Genomic DNA, 21,975 nt, shown 5'->3' with positions numbered 1-21,975 from the left:
CTATTAACACAAGGGACAATTACTACACTACACAATGTTTTGAAAGGACAGCTGAGGAGTTCCAGGACACCGGCTGGTGGGCTGGAGTGTGTGTGTGTGTGTGTGTGGGTGTGTGGGGTTCAATGTTGTGATGACTGTGAAGAGTGCTGCCACTCAGCACCGGGGTGTTAATTTGAGCCCTCCCGCCGAGCTCTGGCCTCCCAGTCCTGAAGAATGCTAATGGTGCAGAAGTGTTACTGTCGGGGATCATTACTCACTTTGTTCTAAAGGTGACTGTATATGGATGACAGAGACGGGCTCACATATACTTGGTGTTTCTCCCTGCATTTTCAGTGTGGAAACATTTGCCTCTTGTTTACACCTGTCTGCAGGAGTTTGTATTGGCGTGCAATAACTGATTCAGAGGCTGTGTCTACTATGACAGCATGTCGGTTCAGAGGTGTGTTAATCAGTCATGGGCTTGAACACAGTCTGAATGTGAACAACTCACTTGGAATGCTGTCATTTGTGCACCCTGACATGACCTCATGAGTCTTGTAAGTAATACAATACAACAATCTATACAGGACACACTACATTTGATAAATAAATTGATCCCCCAACTAGTGCTTTTTTACTGAGACAAGGGCAGTGGTAATATATCATCTTCTCTAAATCTCCTTGCTCCTCCCCCTTTTGTTCTCTTAGTTAATTTGACTGTGTTAAACATACTTAATTAATCCCTGTGTATTATCGAGACAATTTACTTGGTCTGCTTTTATAATGCAGACCAAGTTTGCTCTAGCTTCATTTGATAATAATAACACAGAAACACGACTGTGACACACCTGCAAATCATTCTATCAACATTAAAAGCCCATTTTTATTTACATCAGGTTACTTGTTAATTCACAAGTACTTAACACAGTGATGAAAGAAGTATTTTTATAATGTATACTTTAGTAATACCACACAGCGAAACGTCCAAAATACAAAAGTATATATATTGCTGTGGGTTATAACATATACTGTCGGTGCGTTAATTGTATTCATTATGGTTTTTATGATGTCCATATATATATATATATATATATATATATATATATATATATATATATTAAGCGATGTGTCCTATGAGAACCAAGTATGACATGTTTTCATGAACCCCAGAAAACAGGACACTTTCCTTTTAAAACAACGCTATTTCCTGCTGATCAAACATAGGCATTTTATTTAATTTTTATTTAAAAGGAGAAGACTTATTAACCCATTAACACAAATCAAAATCCATCTGCCCAGCACAATGGCTGAATGTGTTTAGTCAGACTCCACCACTCGCCGATATGCACAGGCAGGTATGCCTTTGGAAGCTAATGGAAAAAACTTCGCCTCAGGGCCCGGTTGTTCCTTTTTTGTAAATTCCTCAGGCCTCCCCATCTTGTGCCCCCTGCAACCACACGTACATGCTGGAGTGTGATTCATGCACCACTAACTTCAACTTTTAAAACACCACTGCTTTCTGCATTCTCTTTGCCTCCCTGGATTCCAGTTTATGGAGTGCTACTGCAGTAGTATCACTATTCTACAGTCAAGAGAACTGAATAAACTAAATCTGACAACATTGTTATCGTTCCAACACGACAGAAACGTGACATTTTCTTCATGCTTTATCTCTACTGTAGGGTCTTCTATGAAGTGCTCACAGCGTGGTGTTAGAATCAAACACTCCAAGAAATTATTTTGCAAGGATCACAGACTGCATCCTTGACTATGGTCCAGGGATCAGTTTCAACATGAATGAAGGGGAAAGAACTTGGAAATCAAGCGTAGATACAAGTCATGATGTTGCATAACTTCTGCAAGCACAACAAACCTAACAGCAACAGTCGAAGCAGATAGTTTCACATATCATTGATAAGGAATCAGACACATGGCAACAACATGAAGCAGTAATAGTAAGAGCAGCTATTAAAGATGACTAAATCAAAGTGTGCATGTTATATGCAGTACTTCACAAAGTCAGAGGGGAAGTCTGAGAAAAAGACTTTGAAGGACTTTGATATTGCAAATATCAGTATGCAATCTCCATGATCCAACATTACACTGCGGTAATGTTGAAAAAGGTCGATGACAGCTGCTCTCCCTCTCTTCATGTACCAAACTGATCCTGTAGTCAGATAGCTCTGCAGACAAGTCAGGACAGAACTCCGTCCTCAGAAACATCCGTAAAACATCTGAAAACCTGACAACAACCCTGCTATTTCTGCCACTAAAACATGCCTGGTGGAAGAGAGAGAGAGAGAGGGAGAGAAGGCCTGCTTTGTTCGGTGAACTCTGTGGTGCAGGAGAAGACAGAGGAACATTCGAGAACAACTCTTTTTGGATAATATTCTCAGCCCGTTCAATGAATTGATGTTATAACACATCCTCGACATGTTTAGTAGACATTTCTAGCAAAGAGTTTCATAATGAATGGATTACATTTCTTTTCTCGTCCACACCACATCATCACCACCACCACCACCACCACACCCAGACAGTATCAGACTATCTTACCTGTCTGCTGTGTGTTTGTCAGGGTTGCTGCATTAGTGTCGCCGATGCCGTTTGGGCATTTGCCGACTGAGCCGTTGACACATGCGCTGCCGTTCCTCTTAACGGAGCTGCTGCGGCTCGATACCGGCATGAATGTGGGATCCAGGTCCATGATCAACTGGTTAAGCTGATCAATGGAGTTGTCGATGTCCTTGGTTAAAGATTTGAACTCGTCATCCTGTTTGTTGTTGTTGTTGTTGTTTTTCGTTGTCTCTTCCTTATGCGTTGCCATGTTTCTCAAAGAATCTACTGCTGTGTCTCTGGTAGAGCTCTGCAGTTCAGTGGGCAGGATCGCTTTCGAAGAACTGCTCTCCTGCGTGTTTCTCGGGTATCTTTCCGTATTGGTTCCTTCATCTGGCATGTAGATAAACTGTTGTGCGGCAACCATCTGCTGCTGGCGAACCCAGGACTGTGTGGAATAGCTTCCCTGTCTGTAGACATGCTGCTTGGGCATGGGGACACTACTGGGATTGGAGGAGGCCACAGAGTTGCTTCGGGAGCTCAGACAGACCCTACCAGCCTCGGCATAGCCTCTGTCATATTCCTCCATGGGAGGGGGAGCAGGATGGTGGAGGTGATGCTGGCTTTGGCTTTGCTGCTGCTCCTCTCCTCCAGGACATCCAAAGCCATCTGACAGCAGGGAGTTCTGGCTGCTCTTGTGGCAGGACGATGATAAGGTCCCCAAGCTATCCACACTGTGTAGATCATGACCTGTTATAACCTCATCGTCCAGGATGTCTGTTTCCCTCTCTCCAGGACGGGGGTCTCCGTTGATGTGCACCTGGGCGGGGATTATCTGTTGGATGCCCACCCTAGGGCTTTGCTCATTCATCTCCTCCAGTGAGGGCTCCTCAAGACCAAAGCCACTTAGAAGGCGCTTCAACTGGACCTTCTCCTGCTCACTGGGGCCTTGGTTAGCCTTGATGGTAGTAGCTGTGGTGACAGGTGTGGGTCTGTCTGCCCACAAGGAAGTGCTGGACAGGCCCGAGTCACTGCTGACCGAGAGGGCGTGGTCGCTGTGGTCAGGGCTGGAAGTGGTGGAGGTTGAGCGGGCCCCGCGGGCCAGTGTTGCCTCTCCTCCGCTGGGGCTCCTCTTGTTAGTTGCTTTGTCCTGGGTTAGGCCTTGAGAGCGCGGTGCTGCAAAATAGAAGAGATGTAGCACTTCATACTGTCAGCTGGTATGGGCACACGTACACACACTGAGACGCACAACACAGCAGAGACTCGAACAGACAAACACACACAAACTGCTAAAGATACAGACAAAGCAGAGACTCTTGTTAACAAGCACAGTCATGTCATCCCACAAGCTCCATCATTCAGAATCTGTTATTGACAAACCTGAACACTTACAGTCGCACCTCACCTTTACGAAAAGCATTCCACAGAGCAACACAGAGCATCAGACTACAAATAACAAGGACATTAACACAGCGGCAGAGAAAAAACATGAGTCATATCACTGAATCGAGACAAATCACCTCAATTGATTAGTCAGGGAAATTAACACTGAGTAGATTAACCAAGCTTATTAAAATTCCTCTTTTGATATTCTGAGCGCTTACTTTTTTAGCAAAATATGCCAATTATTTAGCTAATTCAATGCTCATGTTATATAAGAGGGTAGGTCTTCTGTCTGTCACTACAAGAGTCAGATGGCTGAGGATCTTGAGTGTCTGACCTCTGCATTCCTCACCCTGCTGTGATTAAGCCACCCTACTCCCTTACTTGCCCCCTGACCCCTAGCATATGTCCAAACAATCTCCTTAATCTTCAGGAGTTAAAGAGGAAACACCGAGGTCACTCATTTTGGAAGGAAGGCACAATAACATTTAAAAAAAAAAGTAAAATCTGCCTGAAGTTGCACAAAAGTAATGGTCACTAAATCTCAGCAAAAGAAATGACTCATGTGCTTCTCTTCCAATTTACTGCCTTGAGTACTTGCCTTTCAGTTAAACCATGACTGGAGGATCTGACTACCAGACACGCATGATAAAGGCTTCCCCTCCTCCTGTTCTCAGGAAAGCTCCTGCATGTATGTATGTATGTATGTATCTCTTGCCCCCACCACCACGACCACATGTGGAAGCTGCATTCTGCCTCAGCTCAGACCTCCACGGAGGTCATTTCTCCCGGGAGTTTTTACAAGTCCGTCTCATAACATTCCCTTTAAAAAAAAAAAAGATGCAAGCAGGTTTGAAGACAGATGTTTCCCCCTCTGACTCAACACTGACCATCTTTCTCTTTCTCCTCTGTCATCCTGCCTCTCCATTAACTTCCCTCCCCTTCATGGCCACCCAACTGTCTCTAGGGGGGGAAAAAAAAAATCCTCTTACCTTCACTGCGACTACTGCCAGGTGAGCACAAAAGACAAGCCCCATCTTAGGTAAAGCAAAGCTTGAGAAGGAGAAAGGGCCGCGCAGACACCCAAGAGTGTGCATGGCTTTTAACCAGCAGATAGTGGTCAGGGTCAAATCAAGAGAGTTTGAATAAGTTGGCCCAGCTTTCTTTCTCTGCTGAGAAGGTGAGAGTGTTTGCACTCCACATAAAGGGGGGGGTTACCTTGAGATCTCCAAATAAGGGCAGAGGAATGTAAACAAATGGGGTGGAGTTTACTGCTGGGGGGCGGGTCGAGGGAGAACAGTAACCCGACCTTCTTCCCTGTATTAAGGGACTACCCCACTGGTGGGAGGGAGATGGAGGGAGATGGAGGGGGGGGGGTTCAGAGAATGAAAACAACATTCCTGCAGCCAGACCTCTTTACTCTGGAAAAAGACCCTTTCTAATTAAAGCGAAAACCTGCCTCTCTACTTGGTGCTCTGGGCATTTTTCATGAAAAGCAGCTATGCAGTCTTGCTCTTGTGTATCATGAAATCGCACAGCTGCTGTCCTACTCCTTCCTGCTTGTGTGTCCTCGTGTACAATATCCCCATGTAACAGATGGGACTTAAACTTGATTATGGGATTCAATTAAAACTGTTTTACCTATCGGGATTCCACTGACATTAACACAGACCAAGGAACGGTTAACCAAATATGTTATGAACTCGACAACAATCACTCAACGAGCATTTATAGCCAGCATTCAAGATGTGGATCATTGTGGTATAGTAGAGTCTCCGAATAATCCACCAATTACAGTGCAGAGAGTGGCCCCCCCCCCCGAGCTGCTCTAGTATCTCTGGAGCAGATCTGGTTGTGTATAGCTATGTAATTACCCAACCCTCTCCATTCTTTCTTGGTTACTATCATAATGTGCATCGTCAACCATTTTCTTCCGCCAACATTTCTGCGCGTGTATGTGTAGACGACAGCCCTTATTAAACAGGAACATACTGGGCACACAGTCAAGTACAGAGAGGAAGAAGCTACTCCCATGTTACTGTATACAGTTCACAGACTCTTTAATCTTGAAATTGTTTTTGAAATGGTATATGGCTTTTGTTGCATTTTTTGTGTTCTCCTGATCGCCACACTGGTCTTAAGCGTTATCTTGTCCCCCTGGGACACGTCAAAGGATTATAAAACCAAAAACAAACAAACCTCAGTTTAGTGAGATTATGGTTTAAGCCGTTTGTCTCTATATGTCAGCCCTGTGATAGCCTGGCGACCTGTAGCATGGGGTGTAACCTGTCCCTCACCCAGTGTCAACTGGGATTGGCACCAGCTCCACCAGTAATAGACCCGCTTTTTGATATGGTCAAAAGAAAATTCACATTTTGACGGATGCTACGGTCGCAATAGCGTTCATAACTGGTACAACTGATCGTTCTATCCATCTTAACTGGTATTTACTCATCTGCCAACCTACAAAACATTTTATTTTGTCATCTGAAGAGCAAGTATTTTGGATATTGCACTTGGTCATATTGGGATTTTGATTATTCTATGATTAATTGTGCAGGCCAATGGATAAGCAGTAGCAAATGAATGATTGAATGAATGAATGAAAGCTCATGTTGTTTCCCTTTAGAACCCTCACCAGGATCTATAAATTATAACAGTCAGCTATCAAGAGGAATTGTCATGGCATTATATTTATTTTTATTTGGGTGAAACAACCATAAGTAAATCTGTGAATATGAGATTTTCATTCAGACTTCACCTCATTACCACATGATTTTACCTTCGACATGAGCCATAACCATAACAACACGTGGATTTTTCAACAATTCACTCCTGCAACCGGCTGCTCCTCAAGCCACTCAACAACAGGCTGTTTTGACAGTAAACTCAAGTAAACGTTCTTTCAGGGAAAAACAATCTTTTAAAATTCACCACTCAATTCCCACATGCGGAGATAAACACACACTCTCACTGTCTGATAGATGAAAAGCCATTGAAGTAAATTAGGCTTTCTTTTCACAACTTAGCACTGCAGTGGCAATGTTTTTTTTTTACTTCCTCCTAGTTGCCAGCCTCGCAATGACAGCCTCTCAGAGGCAAATTGGGTTGTGCAGGAGGACTGGTGAGTAGATGTAGAATTCCAACAAAGCTCCCCAGTCTTCCGTCTCAGATGTAGCGTTTACATGAGAAAACAAGGCCGTAAATATCCCACATGAATGCTCTGGAATAAAGGCAAGAAACAAATACAGCGTCTTTGCTGTGCCTTGATCAAACCCTGGCTGCTCTTTAATTGCATTTCCAGAGGTGAGTATAAAATTCTGCATCCATGTGATTGGACATTTAAAGCAGAAATTTAAAAAGAAAAACACACACAAGAGGCAGCTCATTTTAATCAAGTTGCTTATAAAAGCACTCAATGAATACTGGGAAAGGGTGGATCTGTGTTTTAATGCCACCACCACTTCGCTCTATTCTGGGAGGTTGTTGTGAATTCTGTGGCTGAGTAGAGAGCAGCGACCGCAGCAAGGACGGGACGCCCCGTCAGGGTGGCTCTCAGTGTGTGTGTGTGTGTGTGTGTGTGTGTGTAGGCGCTAGTGAGAATGTGTGTGTGTCTGTGTGTGGGATGGTTAAAGCATGCCTTTTCATTTGATGAAACAACAAAATAGAAATCTCTTGAGAACTCGCTGTTCTCCCTCTGAAACCAGCATTCCCTACATACAACAACACTCCTCCCTACCCTTCACACAGAAATAACACCGTCCATCATACCGATCACACTGCAGCCTTAAGACTTTCCGACACCGGGGTGAATTTCAGCTTCCGTCTCTTTTCCTTGCAATAATATAACGCAGGCAGACACTGTGGAAACAAGACTTTATGTGCCACTCATGAGTAATAAATCCTGGTACCAATGTCTGCAACAACCGAGCGAGTGGGGACCTTGAGTGCATGTTAATGCAATCAAGCCACTCTCGCTCAATAACATGGGGCGCAGGACTATGCTGAAAGACTTTGTGGAAGTGAGCAACAGAACTGCATTGCCAGAAAGTAACAGTAATACCTCTTTTACACCAAAATAAGTGAGTATACCTAGGTTTTTTTTATATATATATATACACGGGTAAACCCACTTTAAAAGACGATTGAGTAATATCGCTTTTCCACTACACTGGTCCAGCACGGCTCGCCTCAGCTCGGCATTTCTTTTCAGTGTCCTGAATCATTAGACTCAGTTGATTAGAAAGATTTGTTCACAGAACCGCCCAGTACTTCCTGCATGACCGTCACTAAATACGCAGGACCCCTCTGTTAAATGTTTAAACATTGCCTTGCTAAATGTTGGAGAGCAATGCATGTCTTCAGGATCTACAGTTTGGCACAGTTTGGTTTGGTTCTTGTGTCGCCCGTTGTGCTCATGACTCCCTCCAGTGGCTGACAGTCTGTCAACGGCACACATAGTATCGGCTCAGCTCGCTTGGAACCTCGCCATAACAGGTAGTAAGAAAGGTACCAGGTACCATCGCTAATGAAAAAGCAAAAAAAACCAACAACAACGCACCAAGTCAACAAATACACCAATCACTAAAGCGGGAAACACAACAAACACAAGAGAAGTAAGCACCACTGTGACCATTATTTATACTTTTATAGCTACTACTTCAGTTCCTCTATCAAGCTCAGAGCCGACTGAGAGAGTTTAGTTGGCTCGTCGTAACGTTGCACCAGATAAGAAAAAAAAAAAAATGAAATCTTGTGTTAATCTGACTAAAACCAGACTTTTTGTAAACATGTAAGTCTGGTAATTTCGCGAGTGGGAGTTGAATTACTATGGCTTTTCTACATTGACACCTAGAGTAGTGGACGCAGACACATTTCTTTCTATACTGTATATCAGTTCCCCCTAGAGCTTGTATACCAGGACGAGGACCGTATTTCAGATAAATGGTGTACTCAAGCTCAATATGACAGTGTACGGAAACATACTGAGTGTCAAATTAAAGAGGAAGACAGTAGCACGAAAACCAGTGTCTGCTGCAGTCTGAGTCATTTGTAATTGAGAGTAAATGCGGATTGTATCCATCCCCCAAAGAGGCAAACGTCAGGTGTTAGTGTGTTTTTGACCAGTGGGAAGAAAAAAGCTCAAGAGAGAGGAGGTGAATTTAAAGGCCTTGTTCCGTCTCCCATTCATAAAACAACCACTGCCTGTCTTCCTGCTCCAATCTGGTTCATACAGGAGACTTAAAACCAAAAGAAAAGAAATGACGCATAACTAATGCAACATTGCAACAGTACCTTCACCATCGCAGATATTCTGATAGGAGTCCCAGCGTGTTAGAGGATCTGCTGTGTTGTAGTCCACAGTGACATCTGTGCCATTCTGCCACCTGTCTGCTCCTTAACACACACAAAAACATTATTGTAGAAACTTTATCTGGCTGTTTATCTCTGTAATGTTTATGTTACTGTAACATATGGACTTTTATGGAGCAGGATATTTTTGCATGCATACATAGATATTAAGATTTGAAATGATTGACTGGTAATTTTACAACATAATATCATACATTTCCCAGTTTAAAAGCCGTATTTATAGTGACGTCGTATGAGGCTAGGGCCCTCTTTGTTAGTAGAATTTGGCGAATATTTAAGTGAAGTTTTATTTTTCATATTTTTCTATTAACCTTGCAGATGTAGTTTAATTTTAAATGTTATCTGCAGTGTTTCGTGTGGCTGAGGGGCAACAACGACTGGACAGTCAACAAAACAACAAATCAGCCTCTCTTAGAAATCTTAAACCATGTTACAGTGACATAAAATAGTGTTATACTTGGGGAACGATATTTAAAAGACACATCGCGTTTCATTTCGGTGAGACTCCAACAGCAGGACATGCTGTGCTTCTTTACCCCCTCTGTCAGCACACACTTGTTAGCTCACTGCATTTCCCCTCTGCAGCATTCCACATCCCCTCTCACCAGGAGGCATGGGGGGGAAGAACAGTGCACAGCACGGCGCAGTGGGGAAAATAGAGAAAGACCTGCTTTTCTAACCAAATCCCCCTGCAGGAAGTGTTGAAAAAAGCTGAAAAGTTATGAACCGTCTACCTGGGATTCTCTCTGGTCCCTCGGAGAACACCAGTTCCACTTTACCAAAATCTGGAAATCGGGGATCTGGAATAGAACCACAAAATAAAGCTGTTGTCACACAGAAATATAAAAGATGAATTCTCTCACCACACATCACATGTTTAGGAAAACAGGATTATCGGCCTCTGCCGAGTGTAAATTGAGTCCAGAGTGAAGCTTCCTGGAGAAGAGGAAAGCTAGTGTTGGCACGTTGAGACCTGTTTTTTTTTTTTTTTTTAAGTCTACCTTTGCTGGCAGTCTCCATGTCCTCTTTTTCAAACATCAGGTTATAGCCCTGCACTGCTCCCGTGTGGAACTGTAGCCGGAATATAACGTCACGCTCCGGAGTGAGGTCGCTTTTGTGATAGCATTTAATCTGTAAAAGGAAAAAAATAAATAAATATTGTGACTACTTCAGTGACAACCGAGGTCAGAACTTCCTCTGAAAAAGGCCGTCCTGTCCCTTTCCCTACCATGATGTCCCCTTTGAGGAGCTGGGCCGGCTCCAGTGTGATGCATACGCGGTCTCTGTGGCCTGGACCAATATGACTGTTACAAAAACAACAGATGAGTCAGTCGGAGTGAGCCAGAGTTTGTAAGCACATCTATTTACAGACAGCAGCAAGGATTACAATCATTATTAAACTAACATTGACAGTAATTTGCTTTTACGTGTTCCGACACTTTCTTGAAGTAAACAGTCGTGTTGAAATCAGTGCACCACATGTGAAAACTACTCACTAGATTCCAGATGAATACACTGCCTGCATTCCCTGGTAGACCCTGATGTATGGCCGACACACTGGGGACAGAACAAATGAAAGAATAAATATAAAATCAAAAATAAAAAAACGTGCATTGATAACACAACAGTTGAGAGTGGCTTCTCACGTTGTTTTTCTCACAACCAAGGCTTGATAAGCTGTTGTTGTGAGAGCGGGATTTCATCCCCGCGACGTGATGAAAAACCTTTTGTTGTTTCAGTGAAATTAGCGAAAACAGCAATTTACTTGAAAAACATGGGTGTGAATTCCCATGGCTTTACTGAGAAACCATAATGACGTTCTTTACTATGTTTATATAGGTGCTCCAATCTGCCTGAGCGTGCATTCGTGTGTGTGTGTGTGTATTTCGTGGGAGGACATAGAAAGTATAGATATGTCTTCATTTTGTTTACCGCTCCACCTCTGATGTGCTTGTGTCTGGGTTTGTTAATACTGCTGTGGAAGGAGCGACCTTAATGTTGTGTGTCGTTTGTAAACAAAATGATTTTTCACCTCCTGTGCCTTCGAAGTTTGGGATCCCATGGAGGATGAGACAGTGGAGGAAGAGAGGAGAGGCGTTGATCTTCATTGATCCACTTAGCAGACTGTTCAGGATCCAAACATACCTGACGTGAAAGTAAAAGAGTGGTCAGATAATACACGCAACAGCGGCAAACACATCCGGTCTCTTAGTAATAGAACAAAAAGCCATCATGCCTCACGTTCATAAGGTTTTGTCTGCTCCCCGTGTTCGGACCGAAATGGGAAAAAAAGCTTTCAGTGTCTCTACCCCCTCCGATTGGAATAACCTCCAAACTGAACTAAAATGATCAACATTCATTTCACTGGGAGCTTTCCACTCTATCTTAAAAAGCAAACAATGGGAATCCATTGAACTCCTGCACTTTATTTGTCCATTTACTTGCACTTTTATATTTCCCTCTTTGTTTTGTAACTGTTATCTCCCTGTTTTTATTAACTATGACGTGCTTCTTGGCCAGGTCACCCCTGTGAAAGAGTTACTGATCTCAGTGGGTCTTTTATTTGGTTAAATAAAGGTTCAAATAATAATAATGATAATGAATACACTCAAGCTAGTACTGAACATTTCCATCTGTTCCTGTTTCCACTATATTGAAGGTTTAGTTTAAACAAACATAACAAAACAAAGTGAAGAAACTAGGCCAAGTGTCCGTGACGGTGATTCATAGCGATACAGAGGTTAGGTTACGCCAGGTTACTGTGGGATCCAATTGCCGTCACAATCATCGGCGGCGACAAAGCTCTTTCGATTGAAAGCGCCGATAAACAGCAGCAGGACACACACACACACAGAGTGTCCTGTGGAATCAGGTGTGTTTGGGACGTGCATGTGTTTGAAAGGAGAAGTGGGACAACAAAACAACCGCAGGTAGCACATGGCGCGGTGCAGTGTTGCCGTGCAGAAGGGCGTGCTTGTGTTTTGGGTCTTACCGTTTCTGCGAGGGTGTCATCAGAGCTGAGACCTTATCATCGTAGTATTTCCTCATGGCGAAGCGGTCCAACGCCTGATCAGCACTTTGAGGGAGACAGAGAGCTACATTAAACACTTTGGGCAATTACGTCTCGAGGGAGATTATACTCTGGTTGCTCTGTAATTGAAATGGTGTTAATCCTGACACACACACACACACACACACACATTGATACACATGTGTCATGGACAAGAGTGAAAGTAAGCAGAGAGACAGGGGATTCCAGCAGAGAGGAAGAGAATGCCAGCTTTAAGTAAACACAGAGGGGGAGAGGAGGACAGAGAGAGGCCAGAGTGTGTGCACAGCTCGGCTATTCAGACAGACCTTAAACCAACAGGCCTTTCACCACAGCTCTGTTTCTCTCTTGTCATCCCTCTCCCTCTCTTCCCGCTGAATCTATTCTATTGTAAGCCCGCCTCATTGTTTCCCTATCTCTTCCTCTTTTTTTTTTTTTTGCCTCCTGTCTTTCACATTCACCTTGCAAACCCCCGGGTTCCCTCAGTGGGACACAAACACCACGGGAAGCAGAGACTGGCCAAATCGAAGGCTTATGTGTGCTCATGCCATGCAATGACTGTTGTGTGCAGAGAGGATCTACACGGTGGCACGACACCAGGCCGTCCCGTCACACGTCTGCCACAATTCTTGACATTAGGGCTCGATAAGAAGCAGCCGCTTTGAATTTGTTTGACCACCAATTGCTGGCAAATTAGGAATGGGTTTTCCTTCACACTGAATAGAATTCTTGAAACCGACACTGTGGCCAGAAGCTACGACGGTAACTTGCATGTTTCAACGTCGATTCATGCAACTCAATACCTGATGACTCACGGTTTAAATTGTCTGCTTTTCCCTCAACTTTGAGGTGACTTTTCAGCCTGAATCAGCCGTGATTCACCGATGACATTGCTCTGCGGTCCACAAACATACAACATGACCCTTCCACGCATTGCTGAGGCATGTTGTTGTTGTTTTTGGTTGCCGCCAGCAATGAGTGGGCACATTACGATAAATCCCTATATTGGGGGTATTTATAGTTACATCACATGCAAAATGTGAGGCACGGTAGTGCTTACCTGGCTGAGACGTCAGTAAAATGTACAAAGGATGAAATCACGACCCCGATTCGACCCTTGCCGCCCTAAAGAACGAGACGAGGACAACAGGATATGACTCACGACATAGAAAACTTGTGGTGTTTAGAAGATATTTAGAAGACTTTTTAAAAGATGGAGGCCTTAAACCAAACCCAAATAGCAGTTAATAGCAGTTAAAGTCAATGTCTGTGTACTTATGTGGAGCAAAAACGACACGAGAGAGCCTGTGATTCCTCACCCTGCAGTGTATAACCACCACGTGTAAAGGGTCAGCGTTGAGCCAGCTCTCCATGGCCTTACAAATGGTGCAGATCTTATCCAGAGGTGGAGCATGCAGGTCAGGCCAACCCGTATCCAGGGTCTGAAAGCAAATCATCTACTTTGTGAACACGGATCATTTCTGTCGACATAAAACAGCGGTCACATCATCTATCCCCGTGTGTAACTAATCAATATTATGGTGTTTGTGGTGCCTTGTTGTTAGACACAGCTCGTCACAGAGGAAGAGTCAAATCTGCTTTGCCGCTAAAACAACAGGCTGCTTTCGAAATTGCACTGCAGTCCGGACATTTCCTTGAAATTATCCAGAGGGGCTGTATGTGAGAACATAAATGTCCACAAATGTCTGCTCTGGACATTTTCAGGAAGCTAAGCCTTCCTCTCAGGCCCCTGGTCAAGTTTCCAGCCCATGCTAAATTCTACATATTCTTCTACATATTATGTGCAACAGCAAATCATGAATTTGGAGAATCCGGAGAGCTTTTTGTTCTTTTCCAGACATCTGCATATTGACAAACTTGTCTTGATAAGATTTGAGCAACTTAGGTGCAGGTAATGGCCACTTAAACTTACCTTAGGGTTCATTCTAGAGAGATCATGTCTTCTCTCTGAGAGGTTGATAATCTACAGAAAACAAACAATAACAAAGCCAATGATGTGAAATGTTACAGGAACAATCACTGCATATCACACTTGATGAGCAGCAAAGTCTGAGATCAGTTATCGCGTGTTCAGTGGTGTCTGCACTTTGACACGTGGCTACGACGCATTTTAGGATGAGACAGCGAGCAGCACACAAGTGAGCACTGACCAGGTAATTATCGGCATGCTTGGACTTGAGCATTCGCGTGACATCCTTCAGGTTGTGTGAGTAGATCTCCTCTGTGCACCCTTGGGGGAAGGACACGGCAATGATACGTTCTGTGATATATGTGAGGTCTAGCTCATAACCTTCCTCCATCTCCACGTTTTTGGGACTTCCTGTTTAAAAAAAGAAAAGAAAAGCAGACATGAAGCTTGATTAGTTACCTCACAACCTTCCTTTTGAGGCAAGTGACACAAGTGAAGGTCAATATCTGACGGTCAAAGTCCTCCGCTTTAGTCATTGTGTCCACATTTCCCGCAGATATCTTTAAAGAATGACCTCAAATCCAGATGGAATGGCACAGCGTGTCTTGTTTGCACAGCGACGGTCAACAGTACTGTACTGTACACAGTACTGCCCGAAACGAAACAATTTATCAAGGGCCTTCTTGACAAAATACATTATTGCTGTTTATCTGGAACAACAGCGACAATGATTTAGAGTTGCAGTGTTCTGCATGAAACCAGTTGCATGTCGCTACATCCTCAACTTCCTAAAGAGAGCCCACCCAGCCCCTTCCCACACACACACACTCTCTCCTGAGTTACCTCTGTATATTGGCAGTTTGCTTGCACTAGTGCCAACACTTAGTTGAAATCAAATGACAACTAATTGATCGATTATTAATCGATTACTAAATGAATCGTCAACTATTTTGATCATAGATGAATCGGTTTGAAGCTTTTTTTATGACTAAAAGAAGATTTCAGATTGTTTTAGCTTCTTAAATGTTCTTCGTTTCTTTGCTCCACATAACGAAGAAATCATTAAAACAAAACAAAACATTCGAGAACATCATCATTTCCAGGTTTGACAAATACCGATTTGTCGTTTTTTAAACGTTTTTTTCTGACATTTCAGAGCCCAAAGTGACATCTTCAAATCACTTAAGTTACGTTGTTTACGCTGATGGAATCTAAGGCTCCAGTATTATATATTAATGAGGTTTGAACCATTAATCATCAATTCACATTCAAGAATGTGTCCACCAATTTAGTCTGCATCGTGACTGCAGCCGCAGGCTGAAAGTTTGAATGGGGCCAGAGAGGGAGCCATATACCCCGGACAGTGCAGCCGCAGTTACAACCCCTCAGAGTGGAATGAAAGAGGCCATGTGTATGAAGAGGTCATCACTGGGGAAACAAGGCCGGGTGTTTTGAGAGCTTGTGTGTGTTGGTGGTGTGTGTGTGTGTGTCTTGGGGGTGGGGGTAGGGTTGGGGGGCTTGGGGATTGGTGGAACTAATGGCGGGTTAGTCTATTTCCCTAGAGACTCCGAGAAAAAAAGTGTTGACTAATGGGAAATTAATGAACAGGTCAGCCAGTACTTAGGCTCTGTGTATCTCCAGGGCAGGGCTATGGGAGGAAGGATTAGTTATGTTTTGGAAGTGTCAAAGTACTATGCTAAGTAGAACTGGGACGAATAATTAACCAGCACTTAACCTCTACATGAAAGTGAGAGATTACTACTGAGACATTTCAAATTTTTTGGGGGGGAAATTCCTCCATTTCTTTGAGAGCGTTTAATGACACCACTCATTTTCTACATGTATGTAATAGCCTGGGTAAACCCAGCAGAGTCTGTCAGCGATCAGTTATCTGGCAAGGACACCCCTTTGGCCAACTTCAGAATCTACTAAAAAAGGGAACCAACCGCAAACCCTTGGCGTGCTAGACGCGACGTCTAGCAGCTTTTCTATACATCCAGCATGGCAGCCTCTGAAGAGCAGCTGTCTTTCCATTCAACTGTTGCTTCCATTCTAAGCGACTTGCTCCACGGAGCTGCCCTGGGCAAAAGTCGTAAGAAGCCATTACTAGATATTGGTATCGCTTGTAGAAAACTACGACAACGGGCACTTTTGTTGACACGTTTTCCATCCTCTGGGGGGTCGTTGGTCTGATTGGTTATAGGTCTTCGATTGCGTACACCCATTCACTGCCGAAAAGTGTCCACTGCCTCTTAAAAGTGGGAGGTGAGGGTATGTAAGTTAGGGATAATGAAGCGATTGTTGCTTAAGGCCAATTTGTAGTTTGACTTGTCCACAAATCTTCTGAGGTCCACTAAGGGCAGCTTGATGTAAATATCAAAGATCCTTTGTTGATGATGGGCATCCATATGGAACATGGAAAGTATGGAAGGGCGTTAAGGTTCTGTCTCATGTCTTTAATCCACGCAAAAGCTGAGGATTGTATAGGTTTATAACTTGGTGCATTGATATTCTATACACGTTCCAAGACCCAGTGTTGCTACTTCTTTCATTTTTGGACATGGTGTAGTGCTAGTAAATGGATTTTGTTACATCAGTATAGAGCCAGGCCCTAAATCTCAATAAGTAATAATCATGAATGGGTATATTTCCCAAAAATTAAATAAACTGTTCAATAATAACTCATTACCGTGTATATAAACAAAAACAAAAGTTTCTTCTTCATAATAATCATTATTAATAATAATAATTTCACAATTATAATTGTTGTGCATCTTTGCACTATAACCAACATCCCTTTCCTCCTAAGACCTCTCGCTTCTCCACTCATCGTTCAAACCAACACGAGCAACTTGCCCCGACACGCACTGAAGATAATTGGTCTTTAATTTGCACTGACTGCTTTTGTTCCTAGTTTGAGGCACAGCATTAGCTCACAAAGGCAGAATAAGCAGTGCCAAGGAACTCAAATCCCGAGCCCACCCATGGCACTGAGAGCAAGTCTGGTAGAGGAGTGGGGAGACTTGAGAAAATGGGTTGCCAGGTCTCCTATGAACAAGCTGCAACAGGTTTACTAAGGTCAGGATGCTGGGGGATTAGGGTGTGTCTGGCTCCCCCAGCGCCGAACTGTGCAGGTAAGAGCTTGACTTGGCTGAGTGGGTGCTGTCAGCTGCGTTCACACAAGCATGATCAGCTCCAAATGCCTTTTCCTCAAATACCGAGAACAAAACTGAGAATAAATTAATCAAACATTCCATTCACGTGTGGAAAAATGCAGTGAGGAGACTGAGTCGGACAGCGTGTTAGAGTGCTGGGATGCAGCCTTTTTCTAGTCTTTTTCTATTTCAGGAGCCACACCCTTCACCTGGCACACTTGATATGGAATCTTCCATTATGTGTGAGCAGGTGGACCGTGAGATGAAAGAGGACGGCATCATATAATAGGACATAAAGTGCAGGGAGGACTGTATCGAAATCCAGACATCAGTAAGTCAGCCTCTAAGGGTTAAGCCTAATCATGTGAACGATGACCTCATGGTTGTTTTCATTTTTGAGTTAACTGTGGCGACAACACTCGGCGAAAACTTTGCCCGCTGGTCTGTTACAAATAAAAAACTTACAAAAAAGTCCCTCCTGGGCCTCCGAGTCGAGCCACAGCAACCAAATCCATTTACGGGAAAGTTTATTTGTATGTGATTGGACTGGTTGCTACATGTCTACAACTGGATTTTCAGTTACGGGTCTCTGTGTGGTCATCATCATATCATCATGCAGCTTGCTTTTAATTATTTGTAAAAGTCAGTATATTATATATATATACTATATATAGGCCTACGTATACATAAAATGCTACACAATCATTTCAATCAGCCATCAAAGCTTTACGATGTGTGTTTTGTTTTTTTCTCCAGAAAGCAGCACAAAGTCCACAATACAAAATTTTATAGTGCTATGAAACAAAAACGTGGAAGATTTATATACTGGAGAAGCTCAAACCACCAAACTTTAGTCTATATTTACCAAATGAGAGACTTAAATCTACATAATCCATTCATCTTCATTCAAATTGCCAGGACGGATAAAATCATCCTGAAATCAATCACATAAATAAAAAATAAAACTCCACAAACACGTTGCCTGCACACATATGAAAGTAATTACGGCATCCCTCCCCCCCCCCCCACATTCACACTCTGAAATTAAACTCAATTGCTTCTGTTGGCTCGAACTTCTGGTTTATGATTGACATGTTGTGGCAACAGCCTCCATTTTGTGACAACTTGAATGTTTGTAAAAGGTCCATTAACCTGGGAGTATGTGTCTTTAATAAAAAAAGAAATGGGTGAACTGATATTTATCACTACTGGAATCGGGGGGGGGTAACACCTCATCGCAAACTTTCTGCTGCTGTTTCCGATTCAGACTCATCTGACCCGCCTTCTGGGAACTGGCTCTGTTTTGTACCTATGGAAAACTGCACCTACACTAACAGTACACGTACGTCTCTTTGGGAACCTCTGGACAGATTAATGATCTCCTAAGCTGTTTGTCTGCAAACCCAAGTAACACCTAAAGTGCCGTAAATGCTTCAGGAAGTCTGGCTGCCTGGGGGGGGGGGGGGCTACTGGACATTTTTTACTTGAACCATTTGTACTAAATTTCTTCCTAGTGCTTTTATTACATGAAAAAGACCCATCCATGCCTATTTACCACTCCATCAGATGAGAGGAGCTGTATAATTAGAAGTGATGTGTCTTGCCCTTGTCCTCTCCCTGTTGGTACTTAGCATTCACATTCTAATAGCATCTAATAACCCTGATACCATCAGCTCCACTGTTCCAAACCTCCCCGTATTCATACTTGGCACCAGTGCACACCTCATGCTGTTTGATAACACGTCCGCATGACATAACAGGCTGGTTTAAGAGCCCAGAGAGAGACACAAGGCCATAGTTATTCTTTTCCTGTCAGGGGCTCCATGTGTTTACGCTGTGGCTTTTACACCAAGTTACAGAAGAAGTTTATTATGCAAGCCTGGAACTCTAACATGTGTTTGTGCCACGTTTTGATGAGATATTTTGAGGGGGAATAAAAATGACAGTCCCAGCTCTAAGCAAATCTGTGCACCCTTAAGACTTCTTAAGTACTCCGTAATTACCATTTTCTATCCCAAGGTCATAGTGGAATGCGTTCCAAAATGGATTAAATTCCCACTCATGCTCTTTTGCTTTCCCATCCTTCTTGGCCTTTCTTTATGACATGCAGTCTCTCTCCTTTTACAGGTCTCCCTCTCTCTGTATAATAGCTTGCACATGGCAGCCAAGTGACCGAAGCACTGCTGTGACAAAGTGCTCTGTCCCATGTTGTTCCTCCCAGGGTTAGATCACAGTGTTCTGCTTACAGTACACAAACCCAAGCCTTTGCCAACCCACCTGTCCAAACCACGCTATCAAGATGGCCATTCATCAGTTGCTCACTCAGCCCTTTGTAAAAAGCTGCCTGTTATCAGTGGGGAGAAAAAATACCCGGACACTTTGGGCTTTCTGACGCTCATTTCTTTTGCCCCGAGGGGCAGATATTGTTCATACGACTCTGACCTCAAAATAGAACCGGCAACAAAAGCTGTAATTGCCAGTTCAAAAACATTTCTCCTGTCTTTCTTGGTCTGTAATTAAAGCTAATCTCGAAAGAGTTTCGGCCTCCAAAGTGCTGGAGAACAACCTGTAAGGTTTACATCGCTTTTTAAGGGGGTGGACAGAAATGCAGGTGTGAGTCCGATTTCCAAGCAGGTAAAGGGAGGAACTGACATTCAGGTGAAGATGTCCCGATGTGAAGGACAGTTGTGCATGGCATCAACAATGGGTGCCTGAGAAGCATCACCCAGCCGCAAATACCATGCAGCAGCAGTAGTGTGCACTGAGAAAGAAAAAGAAACATGCTTTTTCAATCTGTTTGTCTCCATCAATATCAGCAGGATAGTCCAAACAGCACACAGTGGGTCTGGTTCCTTTTGGAGCTCTGTGGACTCCTGGGAACAAGTCCTCCATAAGAGTGGCCCCATGTGTTTCACATTATAAAGATCTCCGGTACACTGAAGCCCACAACAGCAAGGAACCCCAAATTATAGTGCAAAACACAATTCATTGAGGGAAACAGAAAAGAGGACTGTAAAAGCTAAAGCTAAAAAAAAAAAAAAAGACACAAAGACAAGTCACAAGGCGGTTCAATTCAAAGGCTTCTTTCAATAATACTCATTCACATAAAAAAGAACCACAAGGTCAGTGCCTGCTCAGTTTGAATGAGTCCCTTCACTAGCTTCTGAGTCTCTCCCTCTCACACTCTCACACACCTCCTGGTTTTAATAGAGCTCAAAGCCTAAGTAAATACAGACTGGTGCCATGTTGTTGCTGTGTGGATGTGACTAAGCAAAGGGCAAAAACAGCAGGAAAAGTACTGAAGTGTGTGTGTGGAGGTTTGAAACGCACTGACTTTAAAAAGCCTCCCTGCCATAATGACTGACCATGGAGATGTTCAGACACATAATCTTTACCTTACCTTTTCCAAGATGTGAGTAACTCCTGTGATTTTTCTCTTCTCTTCTTTTCTTCTTCTCTGTTATTCCCTTTGAGAGTCCGAGCTTATGCCTTTGCTGCTGCAGGAGGGAGTGGAGTGTAGTCCTGGAGTGTAGTCCTGTTCTGAGTCAAAGAGCCTTCACACAGGCTCACAACACACTGGGCTCATTTTCCTCTGCTGGAATGCGCTCTCAAGTCTGATCACTACCAGCGCGGTTTTTTGGCTCACTTTGTCCCAGATGAACTCGGTTCTCGCCCCTCGCTTTTTTCTCTGGTTTCCCAATGATATTAATCTGGAAGTTCTTCCTGGCCTGAACTGCTGCTGCTGCTGCTGTTACTTTTTCTTCTCCTGTTGCTGCTGTTGCTCAGCCCCCAAAACACTTCCTCTGGTCCAAGGTGCCGCTGCAGCCGCCGCCACAAGTCCTGGCACGGGATAGTCCTCCTCCCACTGCGCCGCTAGGGGCTGTCTCCCTTTCCCTCCCCCCCCTTCACACTACCTTCCCCTATCTGTGGCCTCCTCCTCCTCTTCCTCCTCCTGCTGCCTCCCTCCATTTGTTCTCACGCTTACCAAGGGGCGCCGCTCGAATGTTGGGCCCTCGAAAAAAAATAATATAATACTGGGCCCCCGACCTTAAACAAACTGAAATATTCAAACTACATTAAAAGTAGTATTGCTGTGACGGAAGTTTACTTATAACGTGTCCTATTGTTCAAAAAATAAAGTTTTGAATGGTTTTTTTTAGGATTAAGGTTAGAGTTTCAATTTGTGTTCATCTTCTGACCGTTAGCATAGCCGTTAGCCGTGTTTATATTTAACGTTACTTATTACAACCTGGGACGGAGCTCAATATTTTTTGCTGTATCTTTATTTAATATTTTATTTCATTTTATGAAACACCACAAAAAAAACCTCATACAACTGAGTAAGGGACCAGTGTAAAACTTAGAAAACAATGATGATTGTAACATTGTCTGAGCATCATTGTGCTGTTGTTTCCGTTTAAACCTGTTATATGCATGGATGACAACAAACCAGTGACAATATTTGACATGGTTGAAAAACCACACATTTTAGTGTGAAAGAGGCCCAAATTTACCTTTACATGCAAGCGTTGTATACACAAACTGCTTTT

At 43.4% G+C, this 21,975-nt stretch overlaps 1 protein-coding gene across 1 annotated transcript in view; it reads right to left on the bottom strand.

The window, feature by feature from the left end:
- Window positions 1-21,288, bottom strand: part of LOC131458162 (tensin-3-like) — a 31,770-nt gene extending 10,482 nt beyond the window's left edge. The window contains exons 1-13 of the mRNA XM_058626990.1: window positions 20,826-21,288; window positions 14,512-14,681; window positions 14,274-14,324; window positions 13,660-13,782; window positions 13,401-13,465; window positions 12,284-12,367; window positions 11,324-11,436; window positions 10,788-10,848; window positions 10,520-10,595; window positions 10,293-10,422; window positions 10,026-10,091; window positions 9,214-9,315; window positions 2,536-3,711 (exon numbers count right to left, since the gene is read on the bottom strand). Of these exons, the coding sequence (XP_058482973.1) occupies window positions 2,536-3,711; window positions 9,214-9,315; window positions 10,026-10,091; window positions 10,293-10,422; window positions 10,520-10,595; window positions 10,788-10,848; window positions 11,324-11,436; window positions 12,284-12,367; window positions 13,401-13,465; window positions 13,660-13,782; window positions 14,274-14,324; window positions 14,512-14,661 (2,197 nt within the window). The 5' untranslated portion in view covers window positions 14,662-14,681; window positions 20,826-21,288. The remainder of the gene's footprint in view (window positions 1-2,535; window positions 3,712-9,213; window positions 9,316-10,025; window positions 10,092-10,292; window positions 10,423-10,519; window positions 10,596-10,787; window positions 10,849-11,323; window positions 11,437-12,283; window positions 12,368-13,400; window positions 13,466-13,659; window positions 13,783-14,273; window positions 14,325-14,511; window positions 14,682-20,825) is intronic.
- Between the last annotated feature and the right edge of the window lie 687 nt (window positions 21,289-21,975).

This window comes from Solea solea, chromosome 1 (genome assembly GCF_958295425.1).
Source record: "Solea solea chromosome 1, fSolSol10.1, whole genome shotgun sequence".
Classification (NCBI taxonomy): domain Eukaryota; kingdom Metazoa; phylum Chordata; class Actinopteri; order Pleuronectiformes; family Soleidae; genus Solea; species Solea solea.
Note: the sequence above shows the minus strand (reverse complement) of the source record. Positions and strands in the feature narration are given on the sequence as shown.